Source organism: Rhincodon typus, chromosome 19 (genome assembly GCF_021869965.1).
Source record: "Rhincodon typus isolate 14 chromosome 19, sRhiTyp1.1, whole genome shotgun sequence".
Lineage (NCBI taxonomy): Eukaryota > Metazoa > Chordata > Chondrichthyes > Orectolobiformes > Rhincodontidae > Rhincodon > Rhincodon typus.
Window position 1 is genome coordinate 38,516,081 of NC_063350.1, and position 17,947 is coordinate 38,534,027.

The 17,947-nt window shown below is 38.3% G+C and overlaps 1 protein-coding gene across 2 annotated transcripts in view; it reads right to left on the bottom strand.

Moving 5' to 3' along the window:
• Positions 1-4,505: 4,505 nt before the first annotated feature.
• nfatc2a (nuclear factor of activated T cells 2a) overlaps positions 4,506-17,947 on the bottom strand; it is a 140,667-nt gene continuing 127,225 nt past the window's right edge. For both annotated transcript variants that reach the window (XM_020528125.2, XM_020528124.2), the window contains one exon: positions 4,506-9,563. In XM_020528125.2, coding sequence (XP_020383714.1) covers positions 9,508-9,563 — 56 coding nt within the window. In that variant the 3' untranslated portion in view covers positions 4,506-9,507. The remainder of the gene's footprint in view (positions 9,564-17,947) is intronic.

Consider the following 17,947-nt stretch of genomic DNA (forward strand, 5'->3'; position numbering starts at 1 on the left):
GCAGAGCAGAAGATTCTGATATTAATTAGCATACAATGCTGATTCGTTGCCAATGGCGTTATTTTGGATCTCTAGCCTTGAGCTAAGGCCCTTGCTTAACCTCTCACAGCTGAATAAGCATTCTGCTTCAAGGAGGAATTTCCACTATAGGTTTGTTGTGGGTTGATTTCTTTTGGCTGTTACTTCAATGCTATGAGCATTTGGTGTTTTGTCTTATTGTACAGGGCAAAAGTCTGCAGGGTGTGGTGTGGCAGGTGCTCAAATTGTTATTGCTGGCTTAAAGTATTCTACATAAGTAGTTGTTCCCAGACTTCTGTTCAGCAGTAACCATTCTTATTCAAATACAGTGTGACTAGAAATAAGAACAGAGGCAACAGAGAAGGTTATGTTGCTGGAAAAGGAAAGATGAGGAGGGGAAGAACGTATCTCTGTTGGAGATGATATTTACTTTCAACCTGAACATTTGCAAGGAACAATAGACAGAATTTTATATACCATCCTCTGCTCCACCAACTGAGTGGTTTACTAGCTGGGGAAAGAAGTGATATGGCAAGAGTTGTCATGACTGTTGCCTATCTACCTCCACTAAGATTGTCAGAGTTGTTATTACACACGTCTTAAGCAGTTGGGACTTGAACCCAGGACACCTGGCTCAAGGGTAGGGACACTACAAGAGCTCTCCCAATAGGATTTTAACAACAGCAGAAGAGGTTTCAGATGATCTGTCAGCTATTGGACCAATTGAGACTCTTAAGTAGCCAATTAAGGGCCTCCCCCTTCCAACCCCCAGCATTTTACTCATAGCAGGGTTGCTCATGCCATGTGGCTGCAGCTTCAGAAAGAGGTGGTGGGATTTCCCATGTTCATAATTTGTTAGATGAGTGGCTAAGCCAGATGCACCAGTCACTTGACTGAAACTGTTGGTTTGCTTGAATCACCTTTGCGTATACAGTATTTGATTTATTTCCTCAGTCTGCTTGCAACGTTATAGAAGTAACCAGCTCCAGGCTTAGCCAACACCTGCCGCTGATCATATCACCCTCAAAACTCTGATATCTGGAAAGAATCCTGTACTTCACCTGTGACATGAACCAATGCCCAGGTTATAATTTCTACATCTTCACCAGCAATTCAACTTCATGGAGCTCTTGTGCAGACACAACTGAAAAAGTCTTCACTGGACATTGTCTAATTCATGTGAACTAATTCTAATATCTTTAATTTGGATTTCGTAACTTCACTCATTTCCTTTCTCTTTTCCTTCTTCCTTGGATATCAGTGTGTGAGGATAAATGTTGAACCATTCCCCATGGTCTTGAATACGTTAATGAACTTTGCCTTAACTCTAAAGACTTTGCTGTGGGTTAAATCGAACTTCTCAGGCAAGGTAAACAAGCTATTAGGGAGGGTAATGGAATGTTTATCTTTATTGGAAGGGTATTTGAATACAGGAGTAGTGAAGTCTTGCTGCAATTATATAAGCGCTTGGTTAGATTACATCTGGAGGTCTGTTAACTGCTTTGGTTTCCTTCTGTCAGGAGGGACATTATTGCAAGAGAGGGAGTGCAAGGAAGGTTCATCAGCCTTTTTCCCTGGACTGCAAGTCAATCTTATGAGGTAAGGTTAGGGCAAGCTGGGCCTGTATTCTCCAGTATATTTGTGAAGGTGCAATGTTTGAATTAAAACTTATAAAATATTTAAAGGATTAGACAGGGTATGTGCAGGTAAGATGCTTCATCTAGTTGGGAACCAGGGACCACAATTTAAAAATAAGGGTGATGTAAGGTAGATCCAAGATGAGGAATTTTTTTTTACTCATATGGTTGTGAACCTTATGAATATTCCATCCCACAGGGGGTTGTGGAAGTGTACAATCTATATCAATTATTTGAATAGGGGGGATTAAATGGAACATTTCCAAGTTTGCAGATGACACAAAACTAGGTAGAAGTACGAGGTTAAAGGGAATTTTGAGAGGCTAAATGGGTAGGTAAAAATTTGATAGATGAAATACAAGAATGTGAGATTATCCAGTTTGTGGAAGAAACAGAAATACAAAGAATTTCTTAAAGGTTCAGAGGCTGGGAGGAGCTGAATTTCATAATCACATGGATGTCCTTGCTCATGAGGCAGGAACAACAAATAAAAGTCAAACAGTATGTGCACTTTTATTGCAAGATTATTTGAGTAGAGGAGTAAAGATATTTTATGGTTATTATGTGTGGAGCCTTGATGAGACTACATGTGGAGTACTTTGTGCATTTTTTGACTCCTTACCTGAAGAAAGACATACTTGCCACAGAGGGATTGAGTTGGTTAATTGAATGAATTCCTGGGGTAGAGGTGTTGTCCTATGCAGAAACAGACACTGACACCAATATTTTCTGTAGGAATGATGATTCCCATGGAAGGGTTGGAGGTGGAGGTGGGGTGTAAGTGTGTATTTCTGGAACCAAGGAACATTGTTTCAGGATAAGGGGAATATCATTTACGCCTGAGATGAGAAAGAAGGATGATGATTTTGTGGAATTCTTTTGCCCCATATGACTGCAGAGGGTCAGCCATTGAGGACCTTCAAAACTGAGATTGATAGACCTCAGCATATCAAAAATATCAAGGAATATAGGCTAGGTCAGGAAAATGATGAGCCTGACAAAAGGCATGAGGAAATTTCTTCTGAAGCCATGCCGGAAGTAAAGGGAAACCATCAATGAGGCTCCCTATAAGCTGTTGCAGAGGAGAACATGGACAGAACTATTCAGGAGACTGAGTCTTAGGCAAGTGCAGACTACCCGTTCCCCAGAAGGTCAAAACAAGCCCACCCAGGGATGAATGCTATTTACGGTGGCACGGTGGCTCAGTGGTTAGCACTGCTGCCTCACACCCGGGTTCGATTCCACCCTCAGGTGACTGTCTGCGTTGAGTTTGCACATTCTCCCTGTGTCTGCATGGGTTTCCTTTGGGTGCTCCGGTTTCCTCCCACAGTCCAAATATGTGCAGGTTAGGTGGGTTGACCATGCTAAATTGCCTATAGTGATCAGGGATGTGTAGATTTGGGAGATTGGTCTGGGTGGGATGTTCTGAGGGTTGGTGTGGATTTGTTGGGCCAAAGCCCATTTCTACGCTGTAGGGATTCTATGTTTCTATGAAATCATGTTCACAGAGAACAGGACTCCCCAGTTCAACGAAGACATATTGGACGAAACTACTACACTGGGGATGTGACAGAAGCAGCTCCAATGACACTAAAGGATCCAATGTGGGGTACTCAAAAGATCAACTTTGCTGAAGATATGACACATGACAGATTAGGAAAATGGCTCTCAACCATCCCTCATCACATAACTGATACAGTGGCCACTCTAAACATAGGCCAGACTGGGAGAAGTCCAGCAGCTTCAGCTGAGTGACTTCTGTGATATCACAACAAAGAGTTAATTCCACCAACATGAGCTGTAGAGGAATGTCATCCACAATGGTGCAGTTCCCAAAGATAAAGGAATGGACAATGGTCATCTGAGAAGCAAACACATACTTGGCACAAATCCTGTTTGTCCACTAGGAGGGCTGAGGACATGATTGGCAATTCAAAGATTTGGTGGGCAGGGGAATAGACACATGTTAATAAATAGAAACATAGACATATTGGGACACAAATTAATATTGGAAAAAAACTGAAAAATCAGGGACAAAGTGAATACTTGGGAGAGGTGTCATATAAGGGAAGCAGCTATCAATAGGATAGCTAATGACATCACTAACAGGGACATCAGGCCTTGTGATATTCAGCATATAGAAATCCTTAGAATAAGATGGTCATGTACAAACCACTCCCTGAAATGTATATATTGTATATATGGATATGCTGGATATAGTTCAATAAAAGGCCTTTGAATAGCTGGAGACTGACATCTACTTCATTGTACTCTAGTCTTCTGTATTTAAAGGCCATCATTCCATTCACCTTCTTGATTGTTTTCTGAACCTTCTCCTAATATTTTAATGATCTGTTGATCACCAAGTCTCTTAGAATCTCCACTTTTGAGAAAATGCTCAAGCTTTTTTATGTCCAAAGTAGATGACTTCACATTAACCTTTATTAAAATTAATTTGTCACATTTTTGCCCACTTAATTTGTTACGTTTGTTTACAATTCTATGCTTCCATCCCTCAATAATGCCTACCTTTAAGTTTGTTAAGCTTCTCTTTTTTTGGAACAGTTAATATGGTTACTTAAAAGTATCACAAATTTTATGTATACTAATTTTTAGATTATTACATTGACTGAATGTGTAGTGCAGCTTGCAGACTTGGTTTGATTCATATAAGCTAATCCTTTAAATTTAACAGCAACAAGTCAATTGAGCAGAAACTGTGACAAATTCAAAAAGCCGCTACATTATGTTATTAATTTCTCATGTCAATAAGTCATCCTTATCAAAAACAAAACCAACTCAGACAAAAATTCAAGCTTTTTTTTCTTTTTTATTGTTAAATTGCACAGATCTAAGCAAGATAAGATGAAATTTTATTAGGTTAGCATTTGAGTACAAATGTTTATGATTCATAACATTGCTTAAAGGATAAATGTTAATATTAGTCATATTTTAACCCCTTCTGTGCCAGCTCTCAGTTTTTTGAAAACATGGTAAATATATTTCTTTACATTGAATAAATGTTAAATACTTACATATATATCACTAGCATTTGAAAGCATATTTAACTAAAATGTGTTAGCACAAATTCTGTTAAGATCTGACACTGAAGGGGTTAAAGAGGCTGGCAAACAAAGCAAAAAGTACCAACAATGGTACAAAGCCTAGAGAGAATAAAATATTGCAAAATTTCTAAATTTTAAGATGAAGGTAAAAATAACATGCTTTTGATAAACCAGAATAGATACTGAGAACTTTTTTGAGTACAAAGGTAAGCAGCAGAAATCTTTACATTACATAAAAAATAGTGCTGTCATTACAGAAGTTCTACATTCAGAAGGAATATATTGCTCTTAATCAATGGCACTTATAACCTCATTACATTTAACAGTGCAAATCATCACTTTATCACATTCTTTCTGCTATCACACATAGACCATGATCCCTCATGAGTCAGCTTTCTGCAGTTGACCATTGCTAAGAACTTTGTTGGCTCAATACATGCTTTGCTTAGTAGCTGCTTAGCAAAAGAAAAGAAAAAAAAACTCTATTGAGAAATTCAATATTTCATTTCACAGAAGTCTGTGGAAAACATGCCTTTTTTCTTGGCAAGCGGTTCTTCTTTGAATCTTTTCGGTACAATGACAGGAAGGCATTGCAGCAAAACATTCAGACAGCTGAGGAAAGATGATGTTTCCTTGTGAACAAACGTGGCTACAATCCAAAGTAAACTAATACAAAATATCTTTGCTCATCAATATGTGGATACTGCAAAGCTGCAAAACTACTGATATTTAGGAATGTGTGGGATGGTGGCAGGAGGAAGCTGTGGTAGAGGGATCTTGTGCATCCCTTAGAATAGTTTTGAGAAAACTGAACTGTCTCTGCAAACAATAGCAATACGAACATAGTTGGCACTGACCATGTTCTAATGCAACAAACAATCGTCTGTACACAAATTATAATATGCTGACTCTCCTAAACAATTTCCACTTTAGCCTTAATTATCAACTTTTGTTTTGATATGTATTTATACTTTTATAACAACAGAGGTCTATAAACAAGACTTGAACTATACTGTGCATAATTAACCAAAGACTTATATTCAACAGTAAAAAGTATTTAGATCAAAGCAACATTGTTACACAATTTGTCCAGGGCCTTACTAAGATTGAGAATCACGAAATTAAATCAAGCAAGTAAATTTATTTAAACATCAACCAGTCATTACACTAAATGAATTTTCATGATTCTTTTTTCTTAAGATTTTAGCTTTAAATACATGCATTGTAATTTCAAATAAATGGGTTGTCCAGTTTCATCCTGCTTTTTTTTTTACTTTATGACTTTTATTAGATATTATTACAAATGTACTTCGTACAATAACGTCAAATCAGAGATGGGAAACTAGTTGTAGATGACACTGGAGACACAATGTTCATATGCAAAAGATGGGAGATTTGTTCCCTCCAGCATTGATAATTCATAGACAAGAGAAAGTAATGTTAAAGAAGACTCCTTTAAGTTATAGTTATGGTATGAGCCAATCATTTTCTGATCGTATCTAAACTAAGTGTGACAATTTATTGGAGAAAGAAAATAAAGTATTGTGTTTACAATGTAAGATTAGAAAATGCCACCCCTATCATTAATATTCCATCGTAGCTAAAGACTTCTTCATTTCTGTTCCCTACTTTACAAACTATTTACATTAATTGGCAGTATTCATAGCCGATCACAAAATAAATGAAATGTCATCTAACAAATCATTGACATTCTTTATAATCAGTTATTATGGAATGAAAATACTGGAAGATGCACTTTGAATTGAAGCAAGCTAATATAAACATAATATAAAACTAAAATAAAGTCATTTATATGAATGCCACATTTGGACTTTCATAATTCTACATTCAATACATCAATAAAACATTTTGAAGTCATACAATATCACTTAAGTGTTGAGACTAAAGGTTAATGTATTTATCTATAAAGCAAAACAGACTGTTTAAGAGCGAAAGCTGATTGATCTCCAATGAGGCACCAATTTACAAACCAGTCCTAGGTGTTGGGGGCTTTCCAATACAATTGAGCCAACAGATATACCAAAGTGCTTAAGAAAAGATCTTTTGTGCTTTAGCAAAATGAAAATGAACAATTCTTTCTTTGGAAAAGAGTGAAACATGAGTGATTATGGGACTCAGATGGTATTGTCATTTCACAATATCACAGGGATGATTTTGTAGTGCCATTAGATTGAAAATGTATTAATGTTCCAATGACATGGCAGTTAGAAGTAACAAATTAATAGATATGAAATTTAAATTAAATTCTACTTTGCTTTTATCTTTATCAATCACTGGAATTACATTGAAACTAAATCATCTCCTGCTGTTCAAGAAACATAAGGATAATTTCAGTTGGTTTAGTTCAGGGGAGGTTTTTTTAATGAACAAACTATTTCATCAGATTTGGAAGGTCAGTGTTATTTTTTATAGAGACAATGGAATGACCAAGATGGTCGGTATAGTATCGATGCTGTGTGATATCAAAAATTCACAAGATCTGAGACCAATGTGCCACCAAAAATATTTCAAGCATTTAGTGGAAACATTTTAAAGTTGTGATTAAAAAGTAACCAAAGATTCTAAATATTAGGCAAAAAATTGCCAGCTTTTCTAATGAGGCAGGAATTAAGATTTTCACTTAGTTTATTGGCCTGCAATTAGTACCAATGATGACAGTGACAAGGATCAATTATAAAATTATTTTCCAAGGATCAGTAAATAGCATTAGGGTTAAGGTTAGGGTTAGGATTGCAGGCATCAGTAAATTTTATGAGAAAATTAACAGCATATAGAGGACTAGAGTATTTCAATGTCTGCATCATTCAATTAGTTGGGCCATCAGACTGATTAAAGTTTCATTAATTCAAAAGAATCCAGCTAGAGATGGTGAGACTTGGAAAAACCCAAGCATCATGTTACTGGTAACTGTTATCATGAAAAGAATTACATTACGTTTTAAAAGAATAAATGATAAATTAACATTTAAACTGTGATGCATATGATATGTACAAGGATTATATCACAGCTTTCAAAAAGGATGATTAAAGCCCCCAAAATACAGATCATGAAATTGGAAATTGTTGCCTGGGCACTAGAGAAGTTTGTACTCTGAACTCAATAACTTTAAAAAATAAACACATAACATATACATCAGATATGTTAAACACATAGTTGATATGATCTTGATTCATTTGAAAATGTAAATTATAACTTCACACAGATTTTAAAAAAAGTAGATTCAATTGTTATATCAAACAGCCAGCATGAAATATTACTTGAAAAAGCAAAATTTTTTTTATTTACATATATGTGGTTGAATTACTATCTTCAATCACTGGAAGCCTACTTAGTATCCAAAAATGATTTATTTTGTAAAAGATTTATGCATTAACAACTTAAACCTGCAATGACTGATGATATTGATAAAATAAATCAACAAACATTTGGTGGATCAGCGTAACTATTAGTTGTAGATTCAACCAGTTTCTCACAGTAAGCTTGTGAGATTGGTAATTGTGATTTCAAGCCATAGTAAGATCATCATTATGCTGGGATAAGGCAGAGAAGATCACAAGCTTCAGTACAAGTTATTGATGCTAATTGTGCTATATGAATCATTGCCACTTTCCAAGTTACAGAATAATGCACTGTATTTAATGGAAGATGTGTTTTCTGCTGATTAATCTCCAATTGCGGCTCAAAGTAAGGCAACAACTTGTTATAGCTCCTTTAATTTTCTGTATGTTGTCCATAAAAACAAAGTTTCTATATTTACTAGAATATACCTGCACTCCAAAGGGTCAAATGAGGAACGATTATACAAAGTGGGCCTTTATTCCTTGGAATTCAGAAGGATAATGTATTAAGATTTTCAAGGTATGAAGCAGAATGGATAGAGTAGATAAGAGGGTACAATTTACACTGGTTGAAAAGTCTTATTCTGGGTAAGTGTAGTTTAAGAACTGGAATCGGACATTTCAGGAGTTAAATTCAGAATCACTTCAACACAGGAAGGGTAATTCAGAAGTTTGGAAAACTCTTCTGCCAATTAATGCTCTCAGTTGTTAATTTTAAATCAGAGATTATTTGATTTTTGCTGAACATATTGAAGGAAATGGAACAAAGGCTGATCGATGGAATTAGATAACCATGATCTTATTGAATGGTAGAACAGGCCCAAGGCATCAAGGCTTAACCCCTTTCCTAATTTTTGCTCAAAGTAGGATGGTATAGTCTTCACCAGTATAATGTGTAACTGTGGTGCTGTGATGTTGGATGTTAACATGGCATAGGTCCACATTCTTATTGTTAACCACCTCATTCATACCATTTCATTTTCACTCCAAATCATGTTTGGATCTGTCTATGAAAATAGTTGTAAAAAATGTTTTGAGACCCTTTTCTTGAAAGTAAAGGAGTTGCAAGGAAGAGATATTTTTTCTTTAGAAAGCTAAAATATCCAACGATGGGCTGTTGTTCAGTCCATTTTGAAAATTTGAGTGGAAACGGGTGTGATCCAATCAACCAAAGGTTAACAAGAGTAAACTAAAAATACAGATTTTGGACCCCTTAAGGACTCTGAATGAATGGAAATAATGAGAAAAATCTGCTAAGCTGAGTTCCCATGATGATTATTCAGAGTAGCCAACTCCTTGCCAGGATATTGTATTGTGCAGCTGAGTATGAACCCTTCGACTGACCCATTAGTAAACACAGGGTGTCACTGGTGGTGGAGAGAATTTCCAAGATTGTATTGGGAAGCATTCATTGTCAATTTGTTGAGTCTAAGATTGGCTTGTTGCTGTGAGTCCAGAAAGATCTTTCCTTATAATTTCATTAACTGCAATGAAAGAGAGAGAAAGAAACAGCATTAAAATGCTTGTATCAGTGATAGAATTGGAATTAAATGTCAAATTCACTTGTTAATAATCAATAATAAGTACATTTCTCAATGGTCAGATAAAAAGCAAATCAAACATTACAAGAAGGGAAGCAACATTCTAAATCTCAAGACAAATCACAGTGAAATAAATCTTGAAACAGCAATTGGGATATAATCCACTATAAACCCAGCTCAGATTCATTCATTATAGACCCAGCCCAGATACATTCATTACAGACCAGGCCAGATACATTCATTACAGATCCAGCCCGGATACAATCCATTACAGACCCAGCCCAGATACAGCCCTTTACAGAGAGAGCCTGAATATTTCTGATTATAGACCCAAAGGACCCTTCTTTCCTTTGCCTTTCTGTGAACCAATAATATCTCTTTTCATTTGTATTCTCCCAAAAATAAAAGCATGATCCAAGGCAGGTTCAAAAGCTGAATTAAAAGAAAATCATGATACAACAGAAAGTAGACACTTAGACAGGAAATTAACACTGGCAATATGCACAGTGATGGAATGTCAGAAACTAATACGATGCTTGCAATATCTACTTAGATAAGTAGTGAGCATTTTTTGCCAAACAACTTTTGCTTTAGGTCAGAAAGCACGCTCAATCTACAACTAGAATACACCTAATAATCCATTATCATCTAAATAAAGTGACAGCATTCCAATCAGCTGAAGAACATTGTTTTGTTTCAGGGGTGAATCAAGAAAACTACTGACAACAATGAAAAATGGAATAACATAATTCAAGATAACAAGTTAAACAAAGTTATGGGATGAATCTTATGTGTTTGTAGTAAAGCTGATTTGAATAAGATTTTGAAAGGATTCTCACAGTAAGGCCTAACAAGTTTTCTCACTGGATCATACATGCCACATTACTCACTATGCGATTGTGGCACCTCTCACGTCTGATTTCTATCCCTTTTGACCTCGTACACTGGCAGTCCTTACTTCCACATTCTCCATGCCTGCTGTGCACCTGGGAAAGTGTAGCATTCCATTGCTGTCCACTCATTGAAGGACAGAGTCAGAACATGGTAGAGAAGAGCGAGGTGGTACCAAGATTCTCCAGCAACCTGGAGATCCTTGTGAATGGGATGATCCAAAACAGAGGTGTCCTTTTTCCCAGAGGACTATCAGAGGAGGCTGTGCCACAAGACCCTGGAAGCCTGGTCTAAGGTAACCACCTGGGTTAGTGCCATTTCCAGGGTGTACCCAATGACCTTCGCTGCTCCACCAGGTTAGGTGTCACATTCATCTCTCTGCCACCTCTATCACTCAATCTCATTGCCAATGCCCCCACCAATGCTCATGCTGTGCCATTTTCAATTACATAGAACATCTTCCTCCACTCACTGTCGCCTTCCCGACCTCCCATACCACTAACCATGTATATCCTTTGTGCTGAACCTCAGTCCTGTCTCCACATATACCAGCACTAACAGCCAAGCCATCCATTGTTACCTCACTCATTCATTCATTTCTGTCATTACAGGGCAGATCAAGTCCCATACAGCTGGGGTGACATTAGGATCCTCACCCACTACATAAAGAGAATCCTTGACCTTGCAGGAGAAGATCACTCCTGCTGGGATTCAGAAACAATGTATATCCCACCAAATGCCACCAGCACTCTCCCAGCAACTGTCAGTCTCATTCATTGCACACTACTTCTAACCATTGGCCACTATCTGCCTCCCTCTTGTATCCTGCAGGTACAGCCAGCTTCCCCAGGCCCTCTATGGAGAAATGCCCAAGGCAGTGGCTGTGCCAGGGAGGTGCAGAGAGTGTAAATGCTGTAGGGTGCTCAGGGAGCAGACAGCCTGCAGGCCTGTATATTGCATTGGTCTGTATCCAATGTCCTTTCCCTTTAAAAGCCCTATGATTAGTGGTTGCTGCAGCCTTCTCCTTCACTGGTCAAATTAGTTACCCTGTCCATTGCACATGCTCGCAGCAATTTTCTTCCCCATTACACACATTTACATCACAGTGTCAGTGTGTTCCAACCTCAGCCTGAACATGCTGGGTGTTTTTTTTAATTCATTCACTGAATATGAGCACCACTAGCCAGGCCAGCATTTATTGTTCATCTCTAATTACTTAGCGGGCAGTTAAATGTTAACCACCTGCTTTGAGTCTGGAGTTACATGTAGGTCAGACCAGGTAAGGATGACACTTTGCTTCCCTAAAGGACATTAATGAATCAGATGAGGTTTTCCTGATAATTGATGATGGTTTCACTGTCTCCCCCACCTCCCCACCATCATCACTACCACCAGACAGGCAAAAGAACTGACCATGACCCACTCCTGCAAAGGCATGGACCCTCTGTCCAATAACACCTTAACTGGACGCCTGACAGTGGCCAATTTCCTGGACTGGCACAGGAGGCTGCCTTTGACTTAATGTGCCAGCAGCCCCTCATTGACAGATGCCTCTATGGAGCTCAGTGTGGACTACTCCCCTAAGAATTTGAGGCACAGCTGCCTGCTTGTTGCACATGTAAGCTGCTGTCACGTGCAGCAGGTTTGGCATAGTGTACAATTGTACAGCAAAAGTAGGGACTGCTGAGCAGCAAGCCAAGCTGCCTGGTTGTGTGACTGTGCTAACTGATATGGCAGGCCAATGCAAGGTATGGGTGGTGTGGGAATGCAGATAGTTGCTAAGTGAGTGAGCGCTAAGAAAGTAGGCAAGCAGCTCTGAGATGCAGCCTGGTCCAGTCTGTGAGCTGGTTGAAATGGTGGTTCCACAGCAACCTTTTAATGCTAGTTGCTCTGCGCCGTGCAGTGCAAGTCTGTGGTTCCAGAGCATACTGCTGCCGGTGTATTGGAGAACTGGCAGGACGGACAGGAGGGGTTGCCAGATGCCAATGTACATGGAAGAAAGGTGCACGCAGTTGGTGCCTGTGGATCGTGCACTGGTCTACAATTTGGTTGTAGACAACACAGAGGTCATTCAGAGCAAGCAGTGACCTGAATCCACCAGATACCTGCTCTGGTTTTCATGTCAAGGTTTCCCACCATCTAGAGTTTGGTAAAATACTATAATTTCTTAGTTATTAATATTAGTTATCTGAATTGGGCTGTTAACAAATCATTTAACAAACAGTAATCCCCAACAAATAACAAATTGCCACTGCCTAGTGAGAATCTCACTTGTAGCATAAAGGCCATTGCTGAGATTATTGGTTATTGTACTTGTCTCCCAATTCTGCCACACATCACACTGTAACCCATGTCACTCAGACTCTGCCACATAGCCCTTGCAATCTTACCAATAAGCAACTTTGGTGTGTGCACTAATATCAGCTTTAGAGATTTTCAAATTCATAGTCAAAACTGTACTTGAAAAGCAGAGAAATACAGGATGCACATTCACTACATGATAGTTCAACATGATCACAAGAAGATGGTGAAAGCTGGGGTTATTTTCCATTGTGTCAACTATAACTTTCAGCATGCTTTTCTATAACTTCCTGTCTCTTACGCGAAAAAAGGAAATGATAACTATCTGGAAATGGAAAGTTTAGTTGCCCCCTCATTCTATTAATAACGTGCAGGCGAAAGACGTGGGTGGTAGTCCTCAAATGCCCCATTTCCTCACCTGCAATAGGTAAACACAGACACAACCACAACGTGATTGTCATTTCAACTGTAGAGTTTAGAAAATATTACTGTGTGCATAACTGTAACTGTTTTTCTAAGCCTTCAAGAGTTTGGTTGGATTATATATGCTGAAGAGATTAAAAAGACCTTGTGGGAAGACGGAAGAACAATGTACGATAACATGCTCAAGAAAACAGTGAACTGAATTACAGTCAGATGTAATCCTTAATGTATTAAAGAAAGTACTTTTCACAGTTGGAGTTCGAATTCATTAAAACAGAATAATGCTGCAGTTAGTACCAAAGGAAGAAAGCATTAAAATATTGTTATATGAGAACATTCACTCTTATTCAACAATAAATTGTTGTTTGAAGCTCTTTGACATTTTTGACATGGTATAGGGTGACATAATACAAATATTATTGTCTTTTGATTATCGGACAAACTTAATGTTTGGAAAAACCAATAATAACTTGGTTCAAACATTACAACTCTGGCTAGTGGGGCAGGTTTGGGCTGCAGCAAATGAGGTTTCTATATTGATGAGGATGCTCAAAGCAAGTAAAGACAGTAAAATGCTGTAAACATTCAGCAGTTCAGCAGTACAGCATTAACGTTTCCAATTGAGATGATCTTTCATCTGGAGACAGTGTGATGAAAGGTCACCTCAGCCTGAAATACGTTTCTCTCCAGACATGTGGCCTGACCAGCCATATATTTCCAAAAGTATTTTTATAATCTCAGGTCTGCAGCATTGGCAGTATTTTACTTTGTTTTAATGCTGAAAGGTGTGTTTTCTTATTTTAGATCTTTTCACTACTTTTTAAACAGCTTTTTAAATACATAATTTTCATTATATGAAGCATCATTAATTACCCCAACATCATTAATTTGGTAAAATATCAGATGATCCTCTCCCATCCCAGGTTCCCCACATGAACAGACCCCAATCTTAGCTGAGATAATGCCAAAATTCAGGTGCTTGCTGCAAAAAGGAAAATCATAAGATGAATCCCTTGCACAATCTTCTTGTTGTTCATATTTATGAATGATCTTGGCAGAGGTATTGAAAGTGTCTTAATAGAAAGTGTCTTTTGTCTGCATGGGTTGCTCCAACTCTATGATTTGACTGGCAAAATTTGTAGGTCCAGAAAATCCAATGTGTATTACCCTACGGTCATAAAAACCAATATGCAAATCTGGAAAAGAGCAGTGACTTAAATTTTAAAGGTCATGTCACTATCAATAGCAAAATCAACATTTCTGATAATATTGTGCTACACAATCACTCAATTACTCTAATTATGAACAACTTTCTGTCAGCATTGCACTTAACCGTAAGACGGCGAGAGAGAAAAGCTGGTGAGATCTGAAGTTGTCTTTTTATGGCATTCTTTAGATGCCAGGGTTTTGCAATTAGCCACATTTTCCCTTTAATGATAATTTTGAATCTCGTTTAACTTTTATCAATAGTGTTAATTTTGTATCAGCAACAACAGGTTTATAGCAACATCTGCCATCCCTGTGAACATAACTACATGTCACCCTGTTTACCAGCCTGGTTATTTGCCCACTGAAGCATTTACCTTTGAGATCTGAATTCAAGATTTTGAACTTCTAAATATTTTACTTCAATGACTGTTTTCAGAATGGCAGAATTGTACTAGTGGAAATCCTGCTCTGGTAATGTCCACACCTACACATTTAACATACTTGCTCCATATTTCCCTAAGTATAAAAGATGCAGAACAGTAATATGAGTAAGTTAAGCATATATTAAGTGTATATATATTTTGGACAACAACATAAACTTTGCTGATTGAAAATTTTATTCTAGATTGTTGGAGTAGAATAATTAGTTTTTATAGTGTATAAAGATGTCTTTGTTAGAATACTGCAGCATTTAGAGGAAAAAGAAAAAAGGCTGAAAACACACAACAGCTCAATAAACTGCATTTTGTGGAGAGAACAGATAGTTGGCATATTGCCTCAAGATATGTTCTGCATTCGTATAGACCTGTCACATAATATTACATAGTATTTACTGTCCAGTCTGGATGAGTGCAACTCCAACAATGCTCAACACTATTGAAGCTTGACACCATCCAAGACAAAGCAGCCACTTGATTAGCACCACATCTAGAAGTGTTCACTCCCTCCACCACCGATGCTTGGTAGCAGCAGTGTGTACTACCTACAAGTTGCACTACAGAAATTTATCAAAGATCCTTACACAGCACCTTCCAAACCTATGACCACTTCGATCTAGACGGACAAGGGTTGCAGATACATGGGACCACGATTCCCTGCAAGTTCCCCTCCAAGCCACTCATCATCCTGATTTGGAAATACATCTCTGTTCCTTCACTATCACTGAGTCAACATCCTGGAATTCCCTCCCTAATGGCTGTGTGGGTCTACCTACAGCACAAGGACTGCAGCGATTCAAGAAAGCAGCTCACCACCGCCTTCTCAACGGCAGCTAGGGACGGGCAATAAATGTCCTACAAGTGAACAAAAAGATACAGTTCAGTTAGCCCAGAAATTCCGTGCGGATATTAATGTTCCTCTGGATAGCTCTCCCACCCTTCTGCATTGGACCAGATGACCTTTTCTGTTGTAGACTCCATGTAGTCTGCATGCAAGGTGGTCACTTGTTTGTTTCTGAGGTCCACCATTTGCAATTTACAGTATTCTGCCTTTTACATGATGATACGACCAGGAGAGGAGGAAGAAATTGCTTTCCTCTTTTTAACCTCTGCCCCACACCCCCCACCTTGGTTGGCCACAATAAACATTTCATAAACTTAAATTTTGTCTGCAGGCACCACACTTCAATTAAAAGACAGTTCACTAGGTAATAAAGGTTACTATTACCAAGGCTTTCTTGAGTGAAAAGGAAGAAGAATTATATTATTTACTAAAGCTGAGAAAGAAACAATGAAAATACATCGGATACATACCTAAACACAGGTAATAAACTTCAAAGGAAAAGTGTCTGTTACAAATAGGGAAAATAAACGTTATGTAGTTAAACAGCCCTTAGAATACCTGTTGTTTTGGATTTTTAAGCTAATGCTATAATCGTTGATTGATTGAATTGTATCCTAAGCAGTAGTGGAATCTACAGAAACATTTGACTGGTCAGTGAATGATTATTTTCCCTATTTGCATTTTTTAACCATGATAATAAGATGATCTGAAGTTATCTGAGGGGGCCAGGCAAAGTGAAGCAGCTGTTAAGAAGTTTATAGGATCCTTGTAAATCGAGACACAGAGTATAAAAGGAAGGAAGGTATGCTACAACTCTACAAATCAATGATTTATTCATTGTCACATATATCTAGGGAGATACAGTGAAAAGTGTTCTGTCGCCACAATCTGGCGCCACCTTAAGATACAAGAAGAATAAAAGAAACTACTCAGATAGAGTTCATCTTCATCAGCCGAGGTCCTAAACAGAGTTCAAGTACTTTTGCAAGGTCCCTGCCCCAGGCCTACCATAGCCAGGATGTCTTGCTCTTCAGTTGCTATAGCCAACGCCCTGCCACCATTCCAGGAGGGCACACATTGGGCTTACGAAGCCAGGAGACCCCACTGACATCACTCCGGCCTCCTCGTGACATCAGGAAGATGAAGAAAAGAAAAAGAAAAAAAGAGGAAAAGGAAAGAGAAAATTAATCTAGCCAGCATATAGCAAATGGGCTCAGCCTGAACTCTATCTACTCCTTGCTCACCGGGAGACCCTGAGATGGGGTGGAGACATGTCTGGATTGTCCTGGTATTGCTGCTACTATTGCCTGAGATCTCCTCCTTTACTCACCATTCTCCGGGTTTTAAAGAAAATGTAGAAAAAGGAAAAAACAACCAGCAAAAGTAAAAAAAAGAAAAGAAGGAAAGCATACAGGAGTGGGTGAGGCCTGGGCTCATCCCTGCTACTCTGCTGCCATCTTGAATTCAAGTAAAAGCATATAATCACTGGTCAAATCACATTTGGAGTATCATGTTCAGTTCTGGGCACCTTATTTAAGGAAGGATGTTAAATCTCTGAGATGAATTCAAAGGAGACGTGCTAGAATGATACCAGGAAAGACGGATTTTAGATACCAGTAAAGATAAAATAATTTGGGCTTATTATCCTAGGAGCAGAGAAGATTAAGAGGTGACTTATTGAGGTGTTCAAAATTATGGACAATTTTGACAGGGTAAAGAAGAATATTCTGTTTCTACTAATAGGTATGTCAGTAACGAGGCGTCACAATTTCTAGACTGTCAGCAAGAGAGCTAGGAGTGAGATGAGGAGAAACATCTTTACACAGAGAGTTGTTAGGATTTGGAATGCACTGCCTAGGAGAGTCGTGGACGCGGATTCCATAGGACGTTTCAAAAGAAAGCTGAATAAAGATTTGTAAGTGATGAATTTGGATGGCTACAGAGATAGAGCAGGAGAATGGGACTAGCTGGGTGGTTTTGTCGAGCCAGTACAGACAACATGAGTCAAATGGCCTCCTTCTGCACTGTAAAATTGTATGATTCTATGATTCTAAGTTAAAATTTCAATGTGAGACTTTCTGTCCAATTGATTGTGGAAAGGGTTTATCACTTCTCTGTCTGTTATCTGATGTGGAGAGATGAACAGGTTCGGTGTCAATTAATGTCAAATTGTGATGCAAGAAAGCACACTTCAAAGTGAGACAACAAGGTGCAGGGCTGGA